General features: G+C 39.6%; 1 protein-coding gene and 1 long non-coding RNA gene across 2 annotated transcripts; one reads left to right on the top strand and one right to left on the bottom strand.

Moving 5' to 3' along the window:
* Window positions 1-2,486: 2,486 nt before the first annotated feature.
* Window positions 2,487-11,924, top strand: LOC134872652 (ubiquitin carboxyl-terminal hydrolase 2-like). Its single transcript, XM_063896037.1, has 12 exons — window positions 2,487-2,815; window positions 7,329-7,376; window positions 7,462-7,585; window positions 8,109-8,220; window positions 8,313-8,423; window positions 9,322-9,386; window positions 9,720-9,823; window positions 10,092-10,172; window positions 10,260-10,338; window positions 10,586-10,693; window positions 10,773-10,893; window positions 11,129-11,924. Exons 1-12 carry the CDS (start codon window positions 2,660-2,662, stop codon window positions 11,232-11,234), a joined length of 1,215 nt encoding a protein of 404 aa, XP_063752107.1. The 5' UTR covers window positions 2,487-2,659; the 3' UTR covers window positions 11,235-11,924.
* A 2,163-nt stretch (window positions 11,925-14,087) lies between these two features.
* Window positions 14,088-18,420, bottom strand: LOC134871603 (uncharacterized). The gene is made up of 4 exons (XR_010166713.1): window positions 18,295-18,420; window positions 17,668-17,762; window positions 15,332-15,715; window positions 14,088-14,548 (listed from the first exon to the last, which is right to left on the bottom strand). It is a non-coding gene; the product is annotated as an uncharacterized LOC134871603 (long non-coding RNA).
* Window positions 18,421-18,710: the final 290 nt, after the last annotated feature.

Genomic DNA, 18,710 nt, shown 5'->3' with positions numbered 1-18,710 from the left:
CTGCCTGCCACTCGTCCCCCGCAGACCCACCGGACATCCATCCCCTATTTATTCTCCGTAAGCTGTCTCTGCCGTCTGACCAGACATCCGACCCCACCTCCATATCTCTGGTTGTATATTGTTTCCTGGCAGCACTTTAACATGTTACGGGCTAAATCTGCATTTTAGTTTGAGGGGGACGCCCCCAGAGAGACGGAGCAGAGACCCTGATACCTGGATTAGACAAAACCCTGGATGTACCCATAGTGTTTTATTTAATACTTATTGAACGAAAGGTTGGAGAAAGGTCAGATAATTATTGATTTACCTAGTTGGTTAGTTCACTGTGGTACAGATTGAATTATCTTTAAAATAATTTGATGAAATGTGGCTCTACAAACATCCATGGTCCCCAGAGGATCCGATGACTTTGGTAGGTCAAATAATCACTGATTAAGGAAGCTTTCCAAAAGGGAATGGGTTTATACTGACTCATTTATTGTCGCAGAACAATACATGAAAATATCTTCAGGTGTGTTTCGCCAAACACGTTCAAAAAATGAAGAGGAAGTGCTGAAAAGTTGACTCATTTCCAGGTTTGAGAACTCATTCCTGCACCCCTCTACAGTGGGAAAAAGCTTGGTCAGGATCTCCATACCCTGATGCATCACCATGTAGAACAAGTTGCTCCTGGTGTAACAGACCTGGAATGTGCTGTAATTATTAAAAGTATTTAAGTGAGCGGGTCACATTCTTCTTCTTCTTGTGTTCAGGTGGTTAATTATTAGGTTAGCAGAGAGGGATTCCCTCACTGTTGGGTGTGTTGAGAGCAGTTTGAGGTGTTCCCTCGCTGCGTAATCATCTTCATGATGTGGCGGCTGGGTGTGGATATGATTACATGTCTGGTCACATTGACATTAACATTAACGATCCCCAGAGGATACATCATACTATTACTGGCTATCCCTTGACCTTTTGCTTAGCACCAAAAACTAAGCCAGAGGCCGAAACTCTTAGCTGACGGAAAGTGCTGTTTTAGTTTAACACACACAGCTAAGCTCACACACCCATACCTACCTACTCTATACTTTAATACTGATCACGTTACATGTAATCCATTACCCCCCATATCTGAATATTGGTATAGCCCATGGTTTATTAGCTGAGTATGGTGTGTTGTGTGCCATTTTAAAAGCACTGGGCTCAGGGATATGTTAGGACATGTGAAGGTTTACAAGTCCAGCTATCAAGCGTCTTATCAGAGCAGTTTCTGTGTGGATTCAGGAACAGTCTAAAGATCAAAGTCAAGGTCGGCACGTCTCTGGGCTCACAGGTTTTTGGACACTGGATTAAAGCTGAAGGGGGCTTTATTTTCTGCCAGCACACCATATTCCTCCTGCCTGCTAGTTACCGTACACAGTGTTTGGTTCAAGCTGCACAAAAGGTTTCATTACAGGAAAGAACAGAGAGCAAATTAAGGACTACATTGGTTCTCCTAATAGCATCAAATTCATTATTGTAATGCTCTTAATAGATAATAATTTGTTATGTTGAGTGTGATCATAACTATTATTATATATTATTGTTATTTTATGTATTTATTCATGTATTATATATTATTTATGTATTACTCAACTTTATAAGCCTTTATCCATGTTTTTAAATACCTCATTATTATTTTATTATCATTATTTATTATCGTTTATTATTATCATTATTATTAGTTTTATCATTATTAGTTTTATTATTATTATCATTATTATTTATTATTGTTTATTATTATTATTTATTATTATTATTATTATTGTTTATTGTTATTATTATTTATTATTATTTATATTATTTATTATTATTATTTATTATTATTATTATTAATTATTATTATTATTAATATTATTATTATTATTATTATTGTTGTTGTTTATTATTATTTATTATTGTTTATTATTATTATCATTATTATTTATTGTTGTTTATTATTATCTATTATTGTTTATTATTATTAGTTTTGTTATTATTATTATTATCATTATTATTATTGTTTATTATTATTATTTATTATTGTTTATTATTATTATTATTATTATTTATTATTATTTATTATTATTGTTGTTGTTTATTATTATTAGTTTTGTTATTATCAAACATTTATATCTTGTTTTAATTGTGTTTTATTTTCTAACTTGAATTCTAAGACCACATCCACATTTCAGAAATGGAAACATGTCATACTGTATGTTACTTTTGGTACCTTAAATATACCTTAAAGCCAAAGCTTCTATCCTTTCACCTGAGATGTTTCAACGCACATCTTTGACTTGTTACAGAGTCCGCTGAACATCAGTAGTCCATCACATCCTCTGTGTACTTCACTAAAACATCCGAGTACTTTCTGCTTCTGTTTAATGCACCAAGAGGAGTGCTGGTTTTCCTTGCAGCACCTGAAGGCATCAGTGTTTCCTGTGTGGGAGGGGTTGTTTATAGCACGCAGTAAAAACTCCCCGCACACACACCACCTCTGTTATTATCCAACACAGGCAGGTGCAGAACACACACACGCACGCACACACACACACACACTCACTCACACACTGACAGGTTACTTATTAATTTCTCGAAGCTTCAAGAGTTCACTGCCTGCAGCTGCAGCACATTTTGCCCGACACTCAGCAGCTCCAGCATGCCGTCTCTGCGACACTCCTACACAGTCACAGCTCCGGAGGAACCGGCCTCTCTGCCCGGATCAGAGAGACCGGATCTGCGGAGGAAGAGTCCGCCTCTGTCCCGGTCCAAGCTGGTGTCCACCTTCATGGGACTGATCATCAACCAGGCCAAGGTGAGTCCGGAACCCTGCACCCTGATATCCAAACACCCCCTCCTCTTCCACAGTTTCTAAGTAACTTTTTGTAAATGATAGATTTTTAAACAATGGACATGTATTGTTCTTGTGGGCTTTATGAATAAAACCTAAAGGCCTGTCTCATTATGAACAACAGTAGTGTAAACACTGCACCCTGATTCTCAAACACCATCATCTCCCTCAGCTTCTCAAACATTCCCTGAACTGGGATTGATAAAGTATCTTCATCCATATTTACCCTACGAAAGTCCTATGGGATTTCTTCATTTGTTTTTTAGAAAATAAAACCTTTAAGCTTCTATTTATACCTCAAGTATCTGGCTTTCATCGTGAGTACCTTTCTGTATAGTCAACAATACTGTAGAGATGTACATATACAGTATTTGTGCACATTGACAGCCCACAGTGTGCACTTCAAGTTCTTCTGTTTATATTGTGCTATTTATTTTCCGAGAGAATACAATTGTTTTTGTCTGTATGTATTTTTAAATATCTTAATGATATAGTTGAGATAATAAGTTATTTATGTGTCCTACTATTTTACCACTTATTAGAGAATAATAATCACCATTTATATCTTTTCTCTGTACACATGCACCACCATACTGTCTGTGTAACAACAAGTTGACTTTTCTTTCCCTTATTTTTTAAGGCAGTTCATTTTAAGGTATTTTATTTTATTTTATTTCTTTTATTTTTTAATTCTTGAAAAGAGCATTTGTCAACCAGTTATCCTCCCGTAATAAATCTAATATTCAGATTATTTCTCAGCCTTAAAAAGGTGCTTTTCCTCTCTCAGAATTCATTAGTGCGATATCATTATTTAAACGTGCTTATTTTTGTATAATTATGACAGAAACCTGAGTACAGTCTGAACAGTGGGACGGTTAAACTTCACAAAGGATTCCAAATATGATATCAGAAATATATTCCAACCAAATATTTGTTGGAGTTTGGTCGCTTCTCTTGTGTATAAATGTGTCTTAAGAAAGGGAAAGCGTTTTCATGGCAACTGAAGTTTTGTTTTGAGCCTGTAGATCCTGAAGTAGATTTGGTGACGCATTTATTGCTGCAAACTATAAAGAAAATGACTCCTAACCAGTTAAAATATAATAAAGATATAAGATCATATGGTCAGTCTGCGGTCATAGTTTGCTAGTTAGATAATTAGTTTAGGCTTTGCACGATGTATTATTTTCTGAGTCAAGTTTATTTAAGTATTTGACTTAATAAAGAAGGTATCAGAGAAAACTTCTACGCTTAAAAGTGAATATCATTATTATTGATTAGTTAATTTCACTTGTTCTATTTTTAACAAGCACTTAGTTGTATTTTCTTAAGCAGTTCACCAAAAGCAACAGAGCGCTTTAAGACCTATTTAATTCTGCAAGTGATATCAAGATTGCAATATTCACAACACACCTTCAATCCTGCAGAGCTAACTGGAGTACTTAAAGGACTTCTCGCACAATGAATTACTCGGTGTTCAGCTTTTAAAGACAGACACATCTGACTCAACATTCAAGCCATATGGAAGCAGTGCAGGGGTTTTATGGAGGTCCACTCTGACCTTTATCTGCACGTTATGGTGAGAATTAAAGCGCTGTTAGCTCACACTCTATAAAACACAATGCAGAGGAGTCAAGGACAGCAGCCTGCAGCAAAGGAGCAATCTGAGTTTGACATTTGTTGCATAATTGGAAGGAGCGTTGCTGATAAGGAATGTGTGCAAACTGTCACCTTATCATGTGCACAGGACATTTTGTTAAAACACACACACACACACACACACACACACACACACACACACACACACACACACACACACACACACACACACACACACACACACACACTGCATACTTCAGTGCATGTGAGTCCGTTGTGTTTAGGAGGCACAGCCTACGCTTCAAGTCTTTGTCCTTGGTATGACTGCAGGGTACATTGTCTCTCACTGAAATGCCAGCCTGTGTTTGCGCTGGACAAACAGTCCAACTTTTCTCAGTTTAATTAAGAAGGTTTAAGCATTTTTAGAGCCTGTGAACGGTTGATAGATTCTTACTTTGGTCTCGACTCAATTATCTTCACAACTGTTGGATAGGTTGGTGTGCAATTTGGTAAAGATAGTCATGGTTCAATCATAACTACTCTGGTGATCCACTTCATTAATGCAGCACCATCACCATGGGCTATAGAAGCTGGATCCAGCAAATGTTGGTAAAACGACTCACTAATCAATCAATCAACAAAGAAAACAACAGTTTAGTTAATAATTCAGTCTTATATTTTGTTAACCCCAATAAACAAGATAACAGTTTGGATTTTAGGCTGAAATGTCCCTTTTCTAAAGTCAGGTATTTACAACCTGAACTCACCAGTCTTTTTGATCTACAGTCAGCAAGTAGATAGGAGGGCGCTTACTTATGCAATAGAGGGTGTTGTTCAGTGGAAAGAAAACAGTTGAGATATTGGGATGAACTGTCCTAAGAAAGCCACTAGCACTAGTTGAGTTCATGCATCAGGTAGCACTTCTTTTGTCATTTATCCTCAAGCATAGATGATGCCGTACAGTGAAGAGCACTCAGGCTTTTCAAAGTCTTTAAAAGTATGAACTCTGTAGCTTTACTTCCAGTGCGTTCACAGTCATATGATCTTAGTATTTTACATTGGTATTGCTTTGTGTGCACTTTCATAGCACGAAGCGTCAATATTTCTACTTGAGTATGGCCTGTTGGATCCTTCCCACACATGCCTGCTTTTGTGCAACACAGATCTATGTTTATACTGACTCGGAGAGGTGTGGCTCGGCTGGCACTGTGTTGTGAGGCCTTGACCAGGCATGCAGAGCAGGTTCAGGACATTGAGTTCTCCGGCCCGCCCTCTTAATCTGAAGTCATGCCAGCCTGTGCAGAGCGTTGTTGCTCAGATAAAAAGGCAGAGTACCTGAACGCTTCCTCGGGTTTTGGACGGGCCTCTCAGATCAGAGACCGCCTGCTGGGCTCCGGGCGGCAGAGAGACCGGACACCAGATGGCCGCCTTCAATACTGCAGAGAAGAAGAGACACACAAAGGAATGAATGGGGATTCAGCCAAGAGGGTTTAGATGGTTAAAATAAATAAAAATAGATACCATCAAATACAGCGTGGTCACTTTAAGGCCAGGAATAGCTAGTTAATTGCTATCATACAAATTGAGTGCAGAACATAAAGAGTAATCACTTTAAGGTCATTGTGAATGAGTTAGTTTTGGGTTTGTTGTTTTGTTGATATGTTGGTTGGTTGTTGGTTGGTTGGTTGGCTGGTATAACCTCTTGAAGGATCCGAGTACTTCCTCTCTAATCTTTGTAACTGTAGATGAAGTCTCAATAAATAAACCAAACACATAGCCAGCTCACACCGGCTCGATACATGTGATTAAGATGATCTAAGTGCCGTTCCCATACTGACGAGAGCAGCATTAGGCTTGCTGGTCATGCCTGTGATGTGTAGGGGTTTCAGAGCCTTGCATCAGTCCACTCCCTCACAGAGCATCAGCACTGCACTCATCAGATGAATGTCAGGAGAGCATGTATGCAATTTGAAACTCTTCATCACACAAACAAGCAACGGGTCCTGCCAACTCTCTGTGAAGCATTTCTCCTCTGCCTGCATCACATGGTGTGTGAAGTAACTGCTGTGTGTGACGGTTGAGCTCACGGTGGTGTTTCATCCTGAGCATGTGCAACAGTAGCTGATATCCAGAGCCATGCTGCCAACAATGTGACCGTCAGCTGGTGCGCAGGGTTATTCACACTCCAGGAATGTAACAGTTACATCATACTGTGCAGGCTGCACTGACGGAGGAGAAGAACAATAAATATCTGCTGGGACGTGTTTAGATTATTACTTCATGACAACACCTCAGACTTCTCTATTAGTTCATTACCTCAGCTAAGGACAGCTTGTTTGTCTTTCAGCAGGTTTAGGGTAAAAACTATAGCCTCGTTTTCAACTTGGTGGACTGGTTTAGAAGAAGCCATTAAATATTGGGGGGGTTGGGGGCATATTTGCCATTCTTGAAGGTCTGCACACTCTCAGTCTAGTTTATGGTTTATATGTGGGATACGGTAATCCATGTTTAAACCAACTCCCATTAGAGCTAGATTGATTACCTCTTGTATTTATGACCCAGTTTTGAGTTATTTATGTTAGTGGATCAAAACGTGGCCCAGTTGAGAGAGGGAAACATCATTTTAAGGCTCCCCATGACAGTATACAAACGTGTAGCTCATTTTGGCCTGATTAATGACCTGCAGACTATGTGAAGCCAATTAAGGTTTTTTATGATTCATTTCCGTTTTGGCCGCAGTGACACAGAAATTGAGTGTTTTGTATTTTTCTCCCAAAAAAAGGTACTTCCGGGTCTTTCTCATGGTAACTTCTTTTGTTATCTGTTGAATTCTCTAATGAATGCATGAGTCGACTAAACTTTTCTTTATTTTTTAAAACAGAACAAGAGTCCACAAGGTCTGGTGGGACTGAGGAACCTGGGAAACACAGTGAGTGCTTCTTATGATACAACACGGCTCACTTGACCCAGCTAAATGTTGCTTATTTATCTATGTTTTTCTATATGATTTCCAGTGTTTCATGAACTCCATCCTACAATGTCTGAGTAACACTGCGGAGCTGAGAGATTACTGCCTGAGAAACGTCCATCGCTCGGACCTGAACAACAACTGCACGACAAACGCTGCTTTAATGGAAGGTAGGGGAGACTCTGAGCTGTAAAACAACGCGTCATCAGCATAGAGGGAAACTCTGCAGAAGTGTGTCAGTGTTTATGGCTCAGCAGTAATTCTCATTTATGAACTTTATACTCAATTATGGCGTCTTAAGCTTCATATTGCTCTGACGCACGAACGAACACTCTTGACCTTGATCACCTTCATGAAGAGAAATGGCCACACCAACATGGTGCGACTGCACACCCGGACTACTCCAATCATCAGTTTATGGACACACTTGAACAGTTGCAGTTATATTTTGGCCTTCTATTCATTTTACTCTATTTAACATGTGCATAGTTTACTTATTCCTGCTTTTTTTTTTGCACCATTGTGTATTCTTATTGCAGTTTATTGACTTTTAATTGGATGTTGCACTGTGGCTGGAGCATTGGACTCAGGATTTCCATCGCTAACGCGATAGCTATTGTGCGTATGAAATTGAAACCTTTAAACATTTTTTATTTACATTTTCTTTCATGTTTTTCTATCCTTTTGCCTCAGAGTTTGCCAAGCTGACTCAGAGTTTGTGGACGTCAGTGAACAGCGAGGCCATCAGTCCCTCTGACTTCAGGAGCCAGATCCAGAGATACGCCCCCAAATTTGTGGGCTGCAAGTAAGTCTTCCATCCTGCTGCTTAAAATACTTTATCATCCATTCATTATTGCCGATTCAGAGAAAACTAATGTACTCTTTGTCTCTGCGCAGTCAGCAGGACGCCCAGGAGTTTCTGCGTTTCTTATTGGACGGTCTCCATAACGAGGTGAACAGAGTGACGGTTCGCTCTAAAGTGTCGGACGAGGACTTTGACCACCTCTCGTAAGTCAGCCCTCCACCTCTCACTAACATCACCGTATGATTTCTTAAGTATAAAGCTAATGCTACAGCACGGTCACATGACTTCATGTCACCACCGCTAAGCTAAAGGCGGCTAATGTTGGGCTATAAAGGAACTACAGCACGGTTACATGACTACACGTTACCACCGCTAAGCTAAAGGAGGCTAATGTTGGGCTATAAAGGAACTACAGCACGGTCACATGACTTCAGGTCACCACCGCTAAGCTAAAGGAGGCTAATGTTGGGCTATAAAGGAACTACAGCACGGTCACATGACTTCAGGTCACCACCGCTAAGCTAAAGGAGGCTAATGTTGGGCTATAAAGGAACTACAGCACGGTCACATGACTTCAGGTCACCACCGCTAAGCTAAAGGAGGCTAATGTTGGGCTATAAAGGAACTACAGCACGGTCACATGACTTCAGGTCACCACCGCTAAGCTAAAGGTGGCTAATGTTGGGCTATAAAGGAACTACAGCACGGTCACATGACTTCACGTCACCACCGCTAAGCTAAAGGAGGCTAATGTTGGGCTATAGAGGAACTACAGCACGGTCACATGACTTCAGGTCACCACCGCTAAGCTAAAGGCGGCTAATGTTGGGCGTGATGAAATGTAGTCGTCTCATTTAGACACTTTTTAGCAACCAGTGGGGCCTTTACTAACAGAGTGTATGTTGTAGAACTCAAATCTCTTCAGCTTGTGTGAACTACAGACCCTATTTCAGCTTAACAACCAAAAACACATTCAGAAAACCGTTGACTTCCAGACTAGTGCACAGGAAGTGCTAAAATGATGACTCGTTTAACGGTTTTAGGACTCATTCCTGCACCACTCTATAAGCTCAGTCCGTAACTCTTTGGTTTCCTTCACAGAGACGATGACAAAGGGAAGTGGATGTGGAACATGTATTTGGAGAGGGAGGACAGCAAAGTGGTCGGTAAGAGTTTCACTGTGATGTGCTGCAATATTACCTTTAACCGTGCTACATTTCAATGCATACTGTGGCTTTGGAGCTGATCTCTGACCCATAGCTATCAGAATCATTGAGTCTGTGCAAATGAACTCTACAAACCTCTGGCATTCAGGTTGAATTAACTGCTTAATAACCTTAACAGCTTTTATTTAAGCTTAATAAACTGTTTACTTTTGCTATGGCAAATATAAAGCATGTTTACATCTGAGATTATATAGTATCATATTTGGTTCTAATTAATAAGCAGTTTTTACCACCATTCTAACATTAATCCATTTCTATTATTTCTGCCTTCAGATCTGTTTGTGGGTCAGCTGAAGAGCTCCGTGACCTGCAGCGCCTGCGGCTTCAGATCCACCGTGTTCGATCCTTTCTGGGATTTATCCATACCTGTTGCACAGGTAAACACACACTGGAAAGGTTTAGCCCTCCATGTTTCAGGATATACGTATTTTAGCTGGGCTTTAAGTGCTTTGATTTTGCAGTGAAAAATCAGTAATGACTTGTCTTTGTCTGTATTAGTTTATTTGAATTTGTATTCTCCTGCCTCTTTTCAAAGTCAGTCCTTTAGCTTCTGTGAAACTAGATCCATTTGACATTCCTTAAAACGTCTTTGAAGTTGAAGTTTAATGTGTGTTTCCTGACGAGACATTATCTGCGTCTCCACAGAAGAGCTCCGGCGAGGTGACTCTCAGAGACTGTCTGAGGCTTTTTACGAAAGAAGACGTGCTGGACGGAGAAGAGAGACCGGTAAGAAGCCTCGACACCCTCCTGTAGAAATGATAAATGCATCATACCGCAGCAGTCTCACACCGACCTCTCCTCTGTGTCTCTCAGACGTGCAACAGATGTAAAACCAGGAGGAAATGCACCAAAAGATTCAGCATCCAGAAGTTTCCTCAGATCCTCGTGCTTCGTATCCTTTCCTCACATCTTACAGCGTGCACACATTATCAAACGACTACTTTGAGGGTTCCGTGTTTCCTTAAGATTTAAGTGGTCTGGGTAACGCCAACCATTCTTTAAGCTACTACTTTCATCATATGGTTTATTTGAAACTTGAGGTGGGAAATTAAACCGATATATGGTGTAAAACCGATGACGTAGTAAATGTAATACGGTGAAGTAGAAGCCATGTCGCTCCTTGACTCGGCTCCTGTCAGACCTGAAGCGTTTCTCGGACTCGAACCTCCGGACCAGCAAACTCTCAACGTACGTGAACTTCCCCCTCAAAGAGCTCGACCTGCGGGAGTTTTCCTCGGACAGCGGCGGTGAGTTTCTGTCTCTCCCTCCTGCCCTTTGCACCGTGGTCTGAACGTGATGGTTAACGTTAGCTGTGTGTCCCTGCAGAGCGTCCTGTGTACAACCTGTACGCAGTGTCCAACCACTCTGGGAACGCGCTGGGGGGGCATTACACCGCCTACTGCAAGAACCCAGCGCTGGGGGAGTGGTACAACTACAACGACTGCAGGTACGTTTGATCAGAATCAGAAACGGCCAACTAGTTTTTATTTTTAGTTGAATGTACATTTTGATATTTAAATATACAATTAAGTGTGTGTGTGTGTGTGTGTGTGTGTGTGTGTGTGTGTGTGTGTGTGTGTGTGTGTGTGTGTGTGTGTGTGTGTGTGTGTGTGTGTGTGTGTGTGTGTGTGTGTGTGTGTGTGTGTGTGTGTGTGTGTGTGTGTGTGTGTGTGTGTGTGCAGGGTGAGCCCCGTGTCCTCCAGTCAGGTCCGCAGCAGCAACGCCTACGTCCTCTTCTACGAGCTGACCTCCTCCACACACACCAAATACCAGACGTGTCGGCTCTAGACGTTTCAACCTGCACCAAAAAACTGGGCCTGAAAACAGGAGCCGCACACACACTGCCTGCAGGGAGACGGCGCCCCCTGGTGGAGGGAGTCCTGCCACTACAGACTGGATATAAAACACAGAGACATGATGAGAAAACGCCTTTTCACCTTCCTCTCGGTGTGTGTTTGGTGGAAGAAGGGGGATGTTTCTGCACATTTGATCTTCTGAATGTCAAGATGACCTCGTAAGTTGGACGCACGCTTGGGAAATATTACCTACGTGTATAATTCAGCTCAAAGCACAGCTTAAAATGCACTGCTGAGTCTCGATCTGAATCCACACATTGAACAACAACGTGGAAATCTAATTTATTCCATTTAACACGTAGTAACTGAGAGTGTAAACTGTATATTTTATTGAACAGAGCCTTACGGGTTTGGACAGATATTATTTTTGTACAGTATTTATGTACGGCGCAGTGAATGTACCTGTACTGTGGTGGGAAGCCAAATAATACCAAAGCAGCTTTTAGAATAAAAAATGCATCTGAGTCTATAAAAGATTAAAGACATGTAATGTTAACTTACAATGCATCCTGTGTATTGATTTTGTGTTTAAATGGTTAATTTAATGGAATTCATAAGGTTACAAATATTTTAGATGTTACAAATTACAAAGATGTTAGAAATAAAATAATTCTAAATATTATTTATTTGTTATTATTATTATTATTATGATTATTATTGTTACTGTTATTATTGTTATTATTATTATTATTATTATTATTATTATTATTATTATTATTGTTATTATACAAGCATCTGTTCATATATCCAGCAGAGCAACAGAAGCATTTTATTTAAATGATTTGTACATAATTCATATCGACTTCTTAATAAACTTTGATATATATCTATAGCTAAAGATTTAAACAGCTTTAAATAAAGCACTTAAATCATCTTCTCTCTGATTGGTCAAAGTCGTGGGTAGTTTCACACCGCGGCCACTAGAGGGCGACCAGAGGTTTTATGTATAGGAAAACCTGCGTTTGAACATTTAACGACATCTGATCCACTCAGAATTATGAAAATAGTCCCAATTTTTTCTAAAAAGGGAGATTTTTGAAAGAACTCAGAAGTTTGAAAAAAGTTAAAATTTGGAAAAAGTTGATATTGGGAAAAATAAGTCAGAATTTAGAGAACAGTTTGAGGATTTTGGGCAAAAAGTCTGTATTTTTAGGAATGTGAGAATATTGAAAAAGTAGTCGAAGTGAGATTTTTTTTTTAACGCAACTTCTCCGCAGGCCTGAAACACACACACGCACACACACACACACACACACACACACGCACACAAACACCATATGGGCTGAGCACTATAGCAGTCATTTTCCCAGGTGTTTTTACCAAGCACTCCCTCTTCCACGGGTATTGAACACGCTGTTAAACACTGAACGCCTCATGAGGGCCAAAGTCCACTTCAGAACTGCTATGAAAAACTGCAGGTGAACTAAAGTCTGATTTAAGTGTTGATTATATTTACCATCATTAATCCAAATCTGTAACTAAAGGTATTAAATAAATGTAATGGAGTAAAAGAACACCATCAACCTCTGAACTGTAGTGGAGTAACAGTACGCAGTATTAGAAAATGAAGGTGAATATAATCCCTTAAATCAGACTGTAGTTCACCTGCAGTAAATCCAGCAGCTACCCTGCAGTATACAAAGCCATTCCAACTAGCTGCACCTTTACCAGCTCTGAGAACACTTTACTGATCAATCATTATAAAACATATCAGAGATATTATTCTGAAATGGACCAATCAGACAATGACTACTTTTACTGTCGCTACTTTAAGTACATTTAGAGGAGAGTACTTTCTACTTTCACTGGAGGAACATTTAGAATACTTTCACTGTGACAGAGTATTCCTACACTCTGGAACTTCTACTTTACTCAAGTACAAGATCTGAGTACTTCTACTTTACTCAAGTACAAGACCTGAGTACTTCTACTTTACTCAACTACAAGACCTGAGTACTTCTACTTTACTCAAGTACAAGATCTGAGTACTTCTACTTTACTCAACTACAAGATCTGAGTACTTCTACTTTACTCAAGTACAAGATCTGAGTACTTCTACTTTACTCAAGTACAAGACCTGAGTACTTCTACTTTACTCAAGTACAAGATCTGAGTACTTCTACTTTTACTCAAGTACAAGACCTGAGTACTTCTACTTTACTCAACTACAAGATCTGAGTACTTCTACTTTACTCAAGTACAAGATCTGAGTACTTCTACTTTACTCAAGTACAAGACCTGAGTACTTCTACTTTACTCAAGTACAAGATCTGAGTACTTCTACTTTTACTCAAGTACAAGATCTGAGTACTTCTACTTTACTCAACTACAAGATCTGAGTACTTCTACTTTACTCAAGTACAAGATCTGAGTACTTCTACTTTACTCAAGTACAAGACCTGAGTACTTCTACTTTACTCAAGTACAAGATCTGAGTACTTCTACTTTACTCAAGTACAAGATCTGAGTACTTCTACTTTACTCAAGTACAAGAACTGAGTACTTCTACTTTACTCAAGTACAAGACCTGAGTACTTCTACTTTACTCAAGTACAAGACCTGAGTACTTCTCCCCCTGCATGTACTGCACACACTGAGTACACATTCCTAATATCACTACACTTGGACTTGAAGGCAGACAGCTGGAGTCCTTGCAGTTCAGAGAAAGATGATATTATTTATTGAATGTAATTTCAGAGCCTTTCATCTAAGGAAAATACATCCCAGCATTCCAAAAGTCACCGAATAATGCCAGTAATAAATATAAAAAGGAAGATAGCAACGATTTCTGACAACACTTTATTTCTTTTGTACACCGCCGTAAAAAACATAGACAATATTGTTCATAATTGTGTGCCTTCTCATATGCTGAAATCCAAAAGCAAGAGTTAAATATAAAGGAAATTAAATACAAATTAGTTGTAAAATCAAGCATTTCCAGGCGATTATAGAAGAAGTACCTTCATCCACAAACACAGAAACACAACGTGTTCTTACTTTCTATCACGAGGAATTTTTTGTATGCTCTGAAATGAATTGTTTACGTTGTCTTCCTCTGGGCTCGTACCATCGTGTGATTCTTATCCGAGCCTTTCAGACAAACTGTTTTATTTTCATAATTCAAAGCATCAGGTTTGATTTTAGGATGTTGAATATTTTTAAATGTAGAATAAGAAATGTTCTCTTCGGGAAGAAACTGGTCTCAGATCTTCCCGGTGAACTTCAGCAGGCCGAAGATACCACCACCTTTAAAAGAACACACAGAAATGGTTTGAGTGATTATTTATCATTCATACAACAGCCAGGATTTATGGATCCACTTTTGTCTTTCGTTTTGCCAATTACGCTTTACATCTCTAACTGGTTTACCAGCTTGAATTTCTTTGCTGAAAAAATCAAGATACGATATACTTTGTTGTCCCTGTGAGGACATTTGTTCTGGACTCTGTCCTGCACTTCCACATACATGTAGGTATAAAAACATAGTTAACATTAAAAGACATTAACATGTTCGTACCGTACAGCATCGTACCGTACAACCGTACAGCATCGTACCGTACATCAGCGTACCGCACAGCATCGTACCGTACATCATCGTACCGTACAGCATCGTACCGCACCGTACATCACCGTACCGTACCGTACAGTATCGTACCGTACATCATCATACCGTACATCACCGTACCGTACCGTACAGTATCGTACCGTACCGTACAGCATCATACCGTACATCATCGTACCGCACCGTACAGCATCGTACCGTACATCATTGTACCGTACATCATCGTACCGTACATCATCGTACCGCACCGTACATCATCGTACCGTACATCATCGTACCGTACATCATCGTACCGCACCGTACAGCATCGTACCGTACATCATCGTACCGTACATCATCGTACCGTACAGTATCGTGCCGTACCGGATCATACTGTACCGTATCGTACCGTACCGGATCATACTGTACCGTGTTGTACTCTATCGTGTCTGACTGCATTGTTTCCTATTTTATAGTTTTGTACTCACCAACAGCGCCCACCCCGGCGATGGAGCCAATAGTAATGCCGGCTATAGCGCCAGATGAAAGCCCTGTTGCTGGGGCCGTTGTGGAAGCTGGGGCTGCTGTGGAAGCTGGGGCTGCTGTGGAAGCTGGGGCTGCTGTGGTTTTTGTAGCTGGGGCTGCTGTGATATTTGTAGTTGGAGCCACTGTGATATTTGTAGCTGGAGCCACTGTGATATTTGTAGCTGGGGCTGCTGTGGTTTTTGTAGCTGGAGCTGCTGTGGTTTTTGTAGCTGGAGCTGCTGTGGTTTTTGTAGCTGGAGCTGCTGTGGTTTTTGTAGCTGGAGCTGCTGTGGTTTTTGTAGCTGGAGCCACTGTGATATCTGTGCTCTGCATCACACACAGGGTTACTGTGAAAGCAAAACACAAAAAACGGTTCAAGAAGAATCATTCAAATGTCCCATATATGGAGAATCTTTAAAAAATGTTTAATAAACTTCCCAACGAGAGAGTAAGGTAGATTAAGCTCGAACATTTGATCATGCAACTTCCATAGTCGGTTGCTTGAATATGCAAAGTGGTGTGGACTTTGGATAGACTCCCATATTCCTGTTATATATTCTATAGTCACAGGTTTTTGGATATGGAAGACAAATCTGCAGATGCAAAAGTTGTGAAGAATCTATGGCATCAAAAAGCCTCAAATTGGCCATTTCCTAAAATAACACTTTTATTGTCTGTAGTTTTTAATCTCAATTCTGGTTGAAAGTCATTTTATCACCGTCTGTAATGAATCGGGAAGTGTTGCTCTTTCAACAAAATACAGTATTTATGGAGAAACATAGTGCTTGTGAAAGTGTGTGTAATAGAAATGGGCAATGTCAAAGATAAAAAAGATGAACCAACCCTTTCAACAAACATTATTAACTTTTATGAGCCTGAAGCTACGACCTCTATCAACACTTCACCTCCGTTAGAAAGTTTCGAAATGTTTTGCAAATGGACCCTACACTCATGTTCATATCAGTACTACTTTAAAGAGTCCTCTCCTGCTGATGTTCAGGTGTATATCAGTATGTAGTTTCTCTACTTTAAAGAGTCCTCTCCTGCTGATATTCAGGTGTATATCAGTATGTAGAGTCTCTACTTTAAAGAGTCCTCTCCTGCTGATGTTCAGGTGTATATCAGTATGTAGTTTCTCTACTTTAAAGAGTCCTCTCCTGCTGATGTTCAGGTGTATATCAGTATGTAGTGTCTCTACTTTAAAGAGTCCTCTCCTGCTGATGTTCAGGTGTATATCAGTATGTAGAGTCTCTACTTTAAAGAGTCCTCTCCTGCTGATGTTCAGGTGTATATCAGTATGTAGTGTCTCTACTTTAAAGAGTCCTCTCCTGCTGATGTTCAGGTGTATATCAGTATGTAGAGTCTCTACTTTAAAGAGTCCTCTCCTGCGGATGTTCAGGTGTATATCAGTATGTAGTGTCTCTACTTTAAAGAGTCCTCTCCTGCTGATGTTCAGGTGTATATCAGTATGTAGTGTCTCTACTTTAAAGAGTCCTCTCCTGCTGATGTTCAGGTGTATATCAGTATGTAGAGTCTCTACTTTAAAGAGTCCTCTCCTGCTGATGTTCACCTTGAGATTTATGAACATCATTAAATGGACTTCTGCTAAAGACTAAGTTGAGGGAAGGTTCTTACAGCGATCCAAAAATAAAAATGTTCTTGGTCATAAATAGGAAAATAAAGTTCCAAAGCCCCGGACACATGTATTTACCCTTTCCTTCTCCCGGTTTAGAGTTTACATTTGGTTTTTACCACATTTATTTCACCCACTTTCAAGCCTCTGTCGGTTTTGTTTTTTAGATGACAATGATCTTAATTGCTCTCTTTAATTTACCAATTTTGTGTTGTTGGAAACCATTAATTCCACGGTTTTAAACAAGGCACTTGAAACTGTATGTTGTTACTAATATTTTGTAAGCCAGTTATACATTTTAATAACACGCCTTTTTTTTGCTAGGTTGTGGAAATCCTCTTGAGCGGTCAAGAGGTTATACTTCTATCCCTCTAAACAGAAATCTATTTTACAATATTAACAATTAAAAATGCAGATTTTATGAATTGAATCCTTAAATGAACACATGTTGTCATTTAAACCTTGAATTATGAACAGGTGTTAATGTATTACCTTCATTTTTAATAACCTGGCAACAAATATGTTGTTAATATTGGCTTGCATCCAACCTACCAAGCATTAGGAAGATATTTACTGACATTAAAATAGCTAACCGTTCAACAACAATAGGAACCTTATACGAAAGTGATTCAGAAATATTATTGTAAAAATGATGTTATTGGTTACCTGAGCCCAGGAGGCAGAAAGCCAGAAGAAGGAGTTTCATTTTGTCAGATTTTTTTTGTGTCAGACGGATGCTCTCTGGAAGGGGATTTCTGTCGCTGGAAACACAACGAAACACACATGTTGTAAGTTCAGACTCTTGACTTATCTAATCCATATCTCACGAGGAGGAAATGTTTGATTAAGTCAATTACACCCAGCTCTGCTAAAACTAAACATGGTCATCATGCTAAACTCACTTCATCCTCCTCTTGACTTTGAGATTCAAAAGAAAACTCTAGATCAAACATTCGTGACTAATCATTTAGGATTAAGAAAAGGTCAAATTTGATCTTATTAGTTGCTTTTTTTAGATTTACCATCAAACATTATTACTTTTTCTGACAAAAATAAGACTTTTATTAAAGAATATACCAAAAAAACTATGAAGCTGATTCCTTTTGTGGTCAAATATTGGAGAATTATCACGAGAATGACCTCCTGGATTTACAACGTTTTTCACGTCAAATGTTCTTACCGTGCAGGATAAAGAAAGTCTATTTAACATATACTTGTTTATTTCTATTAGGAACGCTAAATGTTCTCCAAAAAATATTTGAAAAGCTTAACGAGGAGAGCTGCAGTACTCACCTGAGGGGCTGCCAGTAACGACTTTCCTCTTTTCCCGTAAGACAGGGAGATATTGTGCTTTTATGACACTGTTATCATCTGAAGCCCTCCCATCCCATTTATATGCCTCTGTGTGTGTGTGTGTGTGTGTGTGTGTGTGTGTGTGTGTGTGTGTGTGTGTGTGTGTGTGTGTGTGTGTGTGTGTGTGTGTGTGTGTGTGTGTGTGTGTGTGTGTGTGTGTGTGTGTGTGTGTGTGTTTGTTGTAATACATCATCCCAGCTCAGCTGAATGTACAAGGCAGGTATTGATTCAATGGGTTTTATAAATGCTTACCAATGAGCTATATTTGTTTTTTTATGGCTCTTACACTGCAGCGCGTTCAGGAAGCACATCTCCCTGTCATGGCTAAGGCCAAGAGGAGCACTTTTGACAAATTC

The sequence above is a fragment of the Eleginops maclovinus genome, chromosome 11 (assembly GCF_036324505.1).
Source record: "Eleginops maclovinus isolate JMC-PN-2008 ecotype Puerto Natales chromosome 11, JC_Emac_rtc_rv5, whole genome shotgun sequence".
NCBI classification, from domain to species: domain Eukaryota; kingdom Metazoa; phylum Chordata; class Actinopteri; order Perciformes; family Eleginopidae; genus Eleginops; species Eleginops maclovinus.
This window is presented reverse-complemented; position numbering and strand designations above follow the sequence as displayed.

Excerpts from the sequence above, each read along its gene's own strand:
- LOC134872652 (XM_063896037.1), top strand. The coding sequence starts at position 2,660 with ATGCCGTCTCTGCGACACTCCTACACAGTCACAGCTCCGGAGGAACCG. Across the intron at positions 2,816-7,328 it reads TGATCATCAACCAGGCCAAG|AACAAGAGTCCACAAGGTCT; the intron begins GTGAGTCCGGAA and ends TTTTTAAAACAG. Across the intron at positions 10,173-10,259 it reads TGGACGGAGAAGAGAGACCG|ACGTGCAACAGATGTAAAAC; the intron begins GTAAGAAGCCTC and ends TGTGTCTCTCAG.